The 10,877-nt window shown below is 38.7% G+C and overlaps 2 protein-coding genes across 3 annotated transcripts; one reads left to right on the top strand and one right to left on the bottom strand.

Annotated features, from left to right (window-relative positions):
• Positions 1-338: 338 nt before the first annotated feature.
• Positions 339-1,271, top strand: LOC125176597 (olfactory receptor 4C46). Its single transcript, XM_047878304.1, has one exon. It carries the CDS (start codon positions 342-344, stop codon positions 1,269-1,271), a length of 930 nt encoding a protein of 309 aa, XP_047734260.1. The 5' UTR covers positions 339-341.
• A 5,443-nt stretch (positions 1,272-6,714) lies between these two features.
• Positions 6,715-7,934, bottom strand: LOC125176626 (olfactory receptor 4C12). Of its 2 annotated transcripts, XM_047878375.1 has the most exons (2): positions 7,026-7,934; positions 6,715-6,732 (listed from the first exon to the last, which is right to left on the bottom strand). In XM_047878375.1, exons 1-2 carry the CDS (start codon positions 7,932-7,934, stop codon positions 6,715-6,717), a joined length of 927 nt encoding a protein of 308 aa, XP_047734331.1. The 2 variants fall into 2 exon arrangements, with proteins under 2 accessions (XP_047734331.1, XP_047734330.1); XM_047878374.1 differs by lacking the exon at positions 6,715-6,732 and having other exon boundaries at positions 7,005-7,934.
• Positions 7,935-10,877: the final 2,943 nt, after the last annotated feature.

Here is a 10,877-nt window from a genome sequence, read left to right as displayed (position 1 = left end):
GTTTCAGGCTCGGCTACTACAATGTGTACAAGCTACTATTTCGACTTAGACTCTCAGTCATCTGGGATGATTTAAGGGTGCACATGTGGTCTCCTGCCTGTGTGTTTACAAATGTTCCCCAGGTCCACAATCTTAACAAAGACTTCAGCTGGGAGGCAATCTGAATTAATTCTCAAGAACCCAGAATCTTTATTTCCAACACATACACAACCTCAAAAGAACTCACAACTGAATAGAATCCAATAAGTTTTTATATATTAGAGTGGAAAGTTTAAGAAATTCGAGGTTGCATTAATAAAAATTGTTTTCTTTTCAGGTAATGTGACTGTCAGGTGAAGCGCATGGAGAAGAGGAACAATGTGACAGAGTTTGTTCTACTGGGACTCACAGAGAATCCAAAGATGCAAAAAATTATATTTGTCGTGTTTTTTGTCATCTACACCATCACTGTAGTAGGTAATATGCTCATTGTGGTCACTATCACTGCCAGCCCATTGTTGGGGTCTCCCATGTACTTTTTCCTGGCCTATCTCTCCTTTATTGATGCCTGCTATTCCTCTGTTAATACTCCTAAACTGATCATAGATTCCCTCCATAAAAAGAAGACTACCCTATACAATGGATGCATGACTCAAATATTTGGAGAACATTTCTTTGGAGGTGCTGAAGGCATCCTGCTTACTGTGATGGCCTATGACCGCTATGTGGCCATCTGCAAGCCATTGCACTACATGACCATCATGAATCGGCGGGTGTGTGGCCTGTTAATGGGAGTGGTGTGGGTGGGAGGCTTTCTTCACGCAACTATACAGATACTCTTCATCTTCCAATTACCCTTCTGTGGCCCTAACGTCATAGACCACTTTATGTGTGATCTGAACCCTTTGCTCAATCTTGCCTGCACTGATACCCACACTCTAGGCCTCTTCGTTGCTGCCAACAGTGGATTCATCTGTCTGTTAAACTTCCTCCTCTTGATGGTCTCCTATGTGGTCATTCTGCGCTCCCTAAGGAACCACAGCTTGGAGGCAAGGCGCAAAGCCCTCTCCACCTGTGCCTCCCACATCACGGTGGTCGTCTTATTCTTTGTGCCCTGCATATTTGTGTACATGAGACCTGCAGCTACTTTATCTATTGATAAAGCAGTGGCAGTGTTCTACACTATTATAACTCCCATGCTAAACCCGCTAATCTATACTTTGAGAAATGCCCAGATGAAAAATGCCATTAGTAAATTGTGCCGCAGGAAAGCTATTTCAGGGGAGAAATAAATGTGCCTGGAGCTCAACAGTGATTCAATGGAAGCAAAGGTCAAAAGGACATTTTGGATGATCTTGGCAAAGAATACCTAAGGGATGGAGAAATAAATTACCCACTATGAATCATAAAATCCGCATTAAGCATAGCTGAAATGGATGCAAGAAAAGAGAAAAAAATGTAACCCAGGACCACTTTGAATATACAGAAAATTCTACCAATTTGGGGTTTAGTTTTACTAGCTTCAACCATATATATGGATTTATAAGCTTTTCTTCCAATAATAAATTAAAGAAATAATAGTATTGTTATTGAGCAATTATCTCTATAACAGTCTAAGGAGGTATAGGCTATTATCACCATTTTACAGGTAAACAAACTAATAGAAAGGGGAAGGTACCAAAATGGATACATTGGAAAGCCAGTAATCAGAATTGACTGACTTCCCAGATCATGTCCTTAACTGCTGTTAACAGGCAATGATAATCAAAAAATCAGATGAATATACTAGTTACCATTTACTGAACCAGAGACGGCGCTGGACACAATATATAAATTAGTTCATTAGCTATAGCAAAAAGCTAATAATTTTTCATTAATAACTGCTTGCATGTCTTGCCTGTAGCATTATATGGCCTGTAGGGCCATAAAAGCATTGGCCATTTAACCTCTAAGGAGTAGGTAATGAAGATTAGACCATGTTTCCAAGTTCCCTTGTAAGCTTCAGAACAATTTTGTACTGCTCATATCACTCATATGCTAATACCCCATCAGAAAGAGTAATGACTCAAAGACCATGTTGATGTTAGACAGAAACTTCTGTTTATTATACAGTCATATTCTGTAAAGCACTTGCCTACTATATAACAATAGTTTCTACAAGATAGCACAATGTCTCATGCACAATAAATATTGAATGAATGAACAAATGAATGAATGAATGAGAGTATAAAGGAAGATGAAAAAATTCAAAAATAAAAAGAAAGTAGTACTAGAGGCTAGGGAATTCTTTCCTGCTTTTATCTGATTCAACTCTAAGGAGAATTCTGGCTAAACCTCTTGGGGAAATTTCGATTTGTTTTCACTCCTGCTTCTGCTAAGGATGAGAAAGGAATGGAAACTACAGTTCTCAGCATATGAGCAAATAGTTTACCTTGATATTCTCCTGCTTTCAGTGATATTTTATTATCTTTTGAGTGTGGCCTGCTTATGTTATGTTTCTCTGTTAATCAGTATACTTTTTGGTACCATTTCATCATTAAAAGCTTTTTTTTTTTAATTTGTGGCTCTTTCTATGCAAAAAGCGATCTCAGGAAAAACATATTCCCTTCATTCTTTTGTCCTCCCTTCATTAATCATCAAATATTTTTGAGCCCAAGAAATGTATCAGGCAAGTTGATAGCAGCAGCACTTCGGTGGTGAATAAAAGGAGAACAAGGTTCTGCCTCCACAGAGCTTAGCATCCAATGAAAGACTCCCAGGAGGAAGCAGAAAATTACAAGTGTTATAAATGGTAAGACAGTGGAATCACAGGGTGCTATGAAACCACAATGGAGGGACACACAACAAAGACCTTCAGAGTCCGGAGAAGGTTCCTAGTGAAAAGACACAAAACTAGAAACCAGCGGACAGAAAAGACCTAAAATTAGAACCCAATGGATGGGAAAAAGTCAGTCAGTAGAGTGACTAGGCATGGGGTTGGCAGAGTGTCCTAGAAGACAGAATACATAACAAAGGCTAGGACGTGGAAAAGAATACACAGGAAACCTGATCAATTCAATATGGCTAATCAATTCAAAAACATCGGAAGTTCTTGGAAGCCAGCGAGTGGTGCAGTTAGATTTGAGTTTTAGAATGGTAACTCTAGCTAGAGTGTGGGAAATGGACTGAAGGAGATAAGACTGGCAACAGGAGAGCAGTTAGAGGTAACAGAGATGATTTGGTTATGAAAGGATGGAAGCCTGAACACTGGTGGTGCCAGTGAGGATGAAGATGGCAGACACGACTGTGTCCATCTCCACTCCCCTGCACTGGGCCTGTGCACCCGTGCCCCTGATGTTGTGTGGTGGGGTTGCTAACAGTCCACAGAGTCATCATTCCAGGACCCACCAGTGGGTCCATTCTATTCCAATGAATGATAGGAACAAGGGTAAAAAAAAAAAAGGCTGGTTCTTTTGACTCAAGGTAGAACCAGTCCTGTATTACAACATACACCCCAGAGCTCCCATGGCTCCAGCCTGAAGCCAAGCTCCAGTTGGCACCACATTCTTTCTTCCCCTACTATAGTCAGTTTCCCTCAACCCTTCACCATATGAGTCATTTTCATAAAAATCCCCATCTCAGAGTCTGCATCTAGGGAACCCAGACTAACACAGAGAGAGAGAAAAGGGTTCAAGACCTATTTAGGACTATAAACAAAAGGACTTGATTTAGGATGAAGATTTGAGAGAGAAGTCATGGATGACACCCAGTTTCTAGTGTAGATTACCAGATGGGTGGAACAGAGAAAAGATGAATGTTTTTTAATGTGTTGAATGACGTTTACGTAACAATGTACAATTAAATACTGTATATGTTTCTGATATCAGAAAGACGTAGGCCACAGAAATGTAGGAACCATGAGCATACAGATGGCAATTAAAGCCATAAAAGTATTAGATATCATCTATGGAGAGTGTTACTTCACCTATGGGTGGTCTTCATGGTCTATAAAGTAGCCATTTTGATTCTTAGAAAGAAAACAAACAAAAAAACAGATTCTAAAATAGAACTCTAATGTCAATTGGTATATTAGAAATTCAATAGGATACAAACCTATAAAATAAAAACAGGCTATCAAAGAAATAAAAAATCAGACTAACAACATAATTTTGTTAGCAAAACTAGAAATTGGGAGTTAATGAAAAAAATCTTTAATGTTCTCAAGGGAAAAACTAAAACCACTAATTCTGTATCATGCAATATAGAATTCAAAAGTAAGAATAAAAGAAATACATTCTCAGACATGCCAAGACTCATAAATTTTATCAGTCAAAAATTATATCTCAGCAAAATGAACTCAACACATTCAAAAGATTACACATGATGACCAAGTGGGATTAACCCCTGGGATGCAAGTTTAGTTTAAAATATGCAAATAAATCAATGTGATACACACATTAAAACCACATGATGATCTCAATAGAGACACAAAATGTATTTATATCCAACATAACTGTCATTATGTTCAACAATCTTTCATGCTAAAAATTTGATCTCAACAAAATAGATTTAGAAGGAAATTTCCTCAACATATACACAAAAAGGCCATTTACGAAAAGCCCACAGCTAATATGATAATCAATGGGGGAAAACTGACAGCTTTTCCTCTAAGATCCAGTATAAGGCAAGGAAGCCTATGCCACTTCTATTTAACATAGTACTAAAAGTATTAGCAAGAACCATCAGACTAAATAAATAAATAAATAAAGGCATCCAAATTGGAAAGAAAGAAGTAAAATTTTCTCTTTGTAAATGACATGGTCACATATAGAGAAAACCCTAAAACTTACACACACACACACACACACACACACACACACACACACAAAATTAAAACTAAAAAGTGAATTCACTAAAGATGCAAGATACACACAAAAATTATTTACATTTCTTTACACTAACAATAAACTATACAAAAAGGAAATGAAGAAAATAATTCCATTTACAGTAGCATCAAAAAGAATAAAATACTTAGGAATAAATGTAATTAGTAAGTGAAAAAGCTCCATATTGAGAACTATTAGATACTGATTAAATAAGTTGAAAAAGACAGAAGTAAATGGAAAGATATCCCATGTTCATGGATTGGAATGTCCAATCCATGTCAATAAAAACAGACACGTAGATAAATGGAATAGAATTGAGTGCCCAGAAATAAACCCTTACATATATAGCCAATTAATATTTGACAAGGGTATCAAGACTATTCATTAAAGGGGCGCCTGGATGGCTCAGTCAGTTAAGCATCTGACTTCGGCTCAGGTCATGATCTCATGGTTCATGGTTTCTAGCTCCACATCATGCTCTGTGCTGATAGCCTACTTATCCCTCCCTTTCTCTCTGCCTCTCCCTCTCTCTCTCTGCCCCTCCCTCCATTAATGCTCTGTCTCTCTCTCCCTCTCAAAAATAAACATTAAATTTAAAAAAAAAAGACTACTCATTGGGGAAAGGACAGTCCTTCAAACAGTGGTACTAGGAGGGGTGTCTAGGTGGGTCAGTCAGTTAAACATTGAACTTCAACTCAGGTCATGATCTCACAGCTAGTGGGTTCAAGCCCTGCAGCAGGCTTTGTGCTGACAGCATGGAGCCTGCTTTGGCTCTCTGCCCCTCCCCCACTTGTGCTCTCTTTCAAAAATAAATAAACATTTTTTTAAAGTTTTTTTTTAACCTGGATATTCACATGCCAAAGAATGAAATTGGACCTTTATCTTGTGCCATACAAAAAACCAACTCAAAATGGATTAAAGATTTAAACATAAGACCTGAAACCACAAAACTGCTAGAAGAAAGCATGGGGGGAAAGCTCATTGGCATTGTTCTGGGTAATGAGTGCTTGGGTATGCTTCTCATCTCACCTTGCTCTGACTATATAGCTTCCAACAGTGTGTGCTTGGGGGAGGGGGCTGGAGAGACATCTAGTGGTGCTGACACGGCCACCTCCATGGACGGAATCCAAAGGAGTTTCAGTGCAACCTCTGCAGGCAGATTCCAGTGAATCTCATAAGTACCCTGAGATCAGGTTCTGAAGTCAGTTGATCTGCACCACAGTGGGGTGCTTTCCACCGATCTTGGTCCATTTTCACTTTAGAGGTTTGTTTGTTGTTTCCTGCTTGCCAGTCCAGACCATAGTCCCCTGTTCACCTGCCTCAAGCTACCAATTCCCAGTGGGAGGCTCCAGCTTGCCAGTCCCTTTTTTTGCTTTTCATTCTCCAGCTACCATGAACTAGTTCTGGACCAAGGCAACCTAGTGAACTTCACCGTCCAATGGGCAACAAGTAGTCATTCTCCAAAAGACTGGAATCCCTGCCTTGGGGAGAGATTCCACCTTCTAAATGTATTCCTTCCATTGATACTCATTTACCAGTACCAGGGCATTCTTTAGTGTACTCACTAGCCCTTTCCAGTTAATGCTCTGATACAATGAATAATTGTACGTAAACTTTCCTGTTCAAATTACTGTGTGATCTGTGTCCTAATTGAACCCTGAGTGATACAATATGGAAAATACCTAATACACCAGTTTTATAGACATTTCATAAATAGTATCTCTTTTTGCCGTATAATCAAGACTTAATGAACAAAAAAATTCACAAAAGAATTTATACTGATGCCAAAGTCCAAAGTAAAGAGTATCATTAAACTTGTTATTTGCAAAAATCAGTAGTAACCAATATCTCCATGTCACATCAGATTATTTTAATCCAATCCAATATTCTAGATTCATATCCTTTAGCTACTACAGATACTTGAGATTTCCAAGTAATAGGTAAATATTTATGGATTAAGAAGCAGTATGTCGTGATGACAAGAGTGTGGGATGGGAGACAGTAAGTCTGGATTCCAGTCCTAGTCTTAGCTCTGCGCTTAAGTGGCTCTCTGCAAGTGTTATCCAACTCCTTATTAGAGTTGATGTCTTCAATTATAAATCAAGAGGCTTGAACTAGGTTACCTCTATTACTTCTATAGGTAATGCTCAAAGATTCTCTTTAATCATTATCTGAAGTCACTTTTTTTCTCCAGAGCTTCCTCATAGCATTTTTTACCTCAGCATTTCTGAGGGTATAGATTAAGGGATTTAACATTGGAACCACCATAGTATAAAAGATAGCAACAGCTTTATCAATGGGCAGAGTGGTCACTGGGCGCAGATACACAAATATACAGGGCACAAAAAATAAGACAACTACTGTGATATGAGAGACACAGGTGGAAAGGGCTTTGCGCCTCCCTTCCAAGCTATAGCTCTTTAGGGACCATAGAATGACTACGTAGGAGACCACCAAGAGGAGGAAGTTTAAAAGGCAGATGAACCCACTGTTGACAGCAACAAAGAGACCAAGCGTGTGAGTATCCATGCAGACAAGTTTCAATAAAGGGTACAAATCACACATGAAATGATCTATGACATTGGGACCACAGAAGGGCAGCCAGACTGTAAAGAGTATCTGAATGGTCGCGTGGAGAAATCCTCCAGTCCAGGCCACTCCCAGCAGAAGAAAGCACAGCCTGTGGCTCATGACAGTCACATAGTGCAGAGGTCTGCAGATGGCCACATAGCGATCATAGGCCATCACTGTCAGCAGGATGATCTCAGTAGCACCAAAAATGTGTTCTGCAAAAACCTGAGCCATACACCCATTAAAGGAGATAATTTTCTTCTCGTGAAGGGAGTCCACAATCAGCTTAGGAGCTGAAGAAGAAGAATAAATTGTGTCTATCAAGGAAAGATGAGTCAGGAAGAAATACATGGGGGAGTTCAGAGTCTGGGTGGTGGTAATGGTAACCACAATGAGCAGGTTGCCTGAGAGTGTTACCATGTATAGAATCAAAAATCCCAGAAACACTATATTCTGCATCTTGGGGTTCTGTGTAAGACCTATTAAAATGAATTCAGTCACATTTCTTTTATTCTCCATCTCTGTGGTGTGGGTGATAAAAACTCCAGGAATAAATGCTTTACCTTTGGGATAAAAAGAAAGAGAAAAGGAACCATAAAATCATAAGAGTCCAAAACTCTGACTTTTAGCAGTACTCTGACAATCTCACAGTGATTCCTTCTCTTTCTTCTCTAGGAATAGGTACTTCAAAACTTCTTTTGGTGTGCCTGGGTGACTCAGTGGGTTAAGCAGCTGGGTCTTGATTTTGGCTCAGGTCATGATCTCACAGCTCATGAGATTAAGCCCCGTGTTGGGCTCTGCACTGACAGTATGGAGCCTGCTTGACATTTTTTCTCTCCCTCTCTCTCTGCCTCTCTCTCTCTCTCTCTCTCTCTCTCACACACACACACACACACACGCACACACATACACACACCAAAATAAATAAATAAATAAATAAATAAATAAATAAATAAATAAATAAATAAACAAACAAACAAACAAACTTTTTAAAAAACTGCTCTTAGTGGGCACTCAATTAAACTTCAATATAGTATTTAAAGCTAAGTTTTGATATTATTAATCCTCACTTATTCCTGGATTTCAGATTGCTTTATCCTCTGTATTTTAATGTATTCTTAAACCACAAAGGCAGTGAAGGGTAAGACACATTGTCCCTGTTACCCATTGGGCAAGGTTCATAATAAGATATATGGAAAGGATACCTCTTCCATATGATCCCACAAATGCATTCACTAGCCTTAGAGTTCCAAGCCCCAAGATAGTAGTCTCCCTTCTGGAAGCCCAATGCATCAGAGAATCCTTCCAGGGACAAGAACCCTTGAGAAGAAAGTTAAGTGTGCTTCTAATTGCCAACTCTTCTCTAGAGGAGATGGCCTTTGGGAGAACCAAGAACTAATATGTTCCGATAGCTTCCTGAAGATCTAGGCCAAAAGTTGGGTTTTATGATCAAAATCAGACAGAAAACTCCAAATTTGACTCATTCATTATCACTATTTCCCTTATTATTTGTTTCTTGCAAATCTTGAATTTGAGCATATATTTTAAATGATTCCCTTTTACAATGTTCCTCTGCCCCTTTGTGTTCCATACCATGTGGAAATAAATATACAAATAAAACAATTTGGTCTTTTGTCAGAATTGATGTGTTTGATGTCCTCTATTAATTGATGGACTCAAGCACAGGTCAGTTTCTTTCTTTGTCTTAGTCCAAAGACCAATAGTGTACCTATTACCACTCAAACCCTCTAAAATCCATATTTGGAGATACATGAGAAATGGAGAGAAGTGTTGATCTAGCAGGATGACCCTGATCTTCCATAAAAGAACCCTCAGACTGCAATTGAAAGTAAGGACCTAAGCAGCCAAACTTCCTCCAAGCACAGAAATCTTTGTTGACTTGTTTAAATTCCACATACTCAGACATTTTCAAATGGAAACTTTTGTTATAGCTCTGGTTTTCTCCATTCTTAAAGCATGCAGAGATTTATTCTTTCACTTAATCTTCACAACAGTGCTATGACTTAGGTACTCTATTATCCATATTTTAAATAAAAAGAAACTCTGCTTAAGAAGAGGTAAAGGACTTGCTCAAAGTAATAGTGATTAAAAACAAACAAACAGAGGAGACTTTTTATACCCAGGATGTCTGTCTGGCACTAAGTGCCCCTCCAGGGCAGATCCGATTTACTTCTGGGAATCAGCCAATGTCAGAGGTTAGTTGGACAAGTGGGTTGCTACCTAAAGTCACCACCTGTGGCCATATAAATTCCATAGCAGTTCTTTTGCTAAGCTATGAAATGTAGAGTCAGAAGTTAATGAATTCAAGGGTCCATTGGACAAGACCCTAGAATTGTTGTACACTGAAAATGCTCCAGTACCTTGTATTTTATCAACATATATGCTCTTTAAGGATGAGGACACTGAAGTCCAAGAAAACAGCTAATTGATTAGTATCAGACCACAAGAAAAAGTCTTCTAAGGCCGAATACAGTGACTTTTTTTCCCACCATCACATCTTGCCTCCCTTAAGATGCCTTGAGATGAATGTACGAGGAAAAATCGCCATAAGGTAACAAAGAGAATTAACTTTCATCTCTTATCTTTAGCAAAACCTGTCCTGGATCTCAGTGAAAATGGGCTGAGTTAGGGATGCAAAAATTCTATCATATCATTGGGATTACATCCATGATAGCAGAAATAACGTCTTACCTAGTTAGAACAAAATCCAAGAAAGTTGAACAGAATCAGAATAAAAGTGCCCTTAAGAAAAAAAAAAGTGCCCTTAAGCCTGGAGTTTAGCATAGTTTTCCAAACACAGCAGGAGGTACATTGTTTCTTGCAGATCTTACATATTAATGAATTCTTATGGATCTCAGTTCTGGGGCTGAAGATTTCCTTCAAGAAAGAGAATCTTAATGTTGTTCTTCTCTCTCCCATGCTGACCTATCTTGACCACCACAGTGAAAGTCACATACCCTCTCAGCTTCACTTCACATCTGCCTTTCTTTCTGCTCAGTTGCCTCTCATATCTGCTCCTATCACTACAACATTTCTCTCCCTTTCAACCCTGGAAATTATCAAAATCAGAGCATTGCCTCAAGGAAATGAGTGACTGCACATAATCTCTGACTATCCAAACCACTACACCATGCACCCTATCCCTGAAGGAAACCCTCAGTGACCACCCAGCTCCCACCTGCTGCCCTACTGCACTGTCCCCATATTCAAAAGCCTACCAATTGACTCAAGAATCCATGAAATGTAAATTTATCCCTGGTGTATTATAAATATATCCATATATAGTGAGAACAAATATTTCTGCAAGATATCCTAAAATATCTCAAAGGGATCCCCCATAAAATATCAGAAAGTAATGCTTCAATGATTTTAGTTATAAACCCCTCGAGAGAAAATGGAAATGTAAGAAACTGGATTAAAAATCAGCAATTCTAGTTAACT

The sequence above is a fragment of the Prionailurus viverrinus genome, chromosome D1 (genome assembly GCF_022837055.1).
Source record: "Prionailurus viverrinus isolate Anna chromosome D1, UM_Priviv_1.0, whole genome shotgun sequence".
Classification (NCBI taxonomy): Eukaryota; Metazoa; Chordata; class Mammalia; order Carnivora; family Felidae; genus Prionailurus; species Prionailurus viverrinus.
This window is presented reverse-complemented; position numbering and strand designations above follow the sequence as displayed.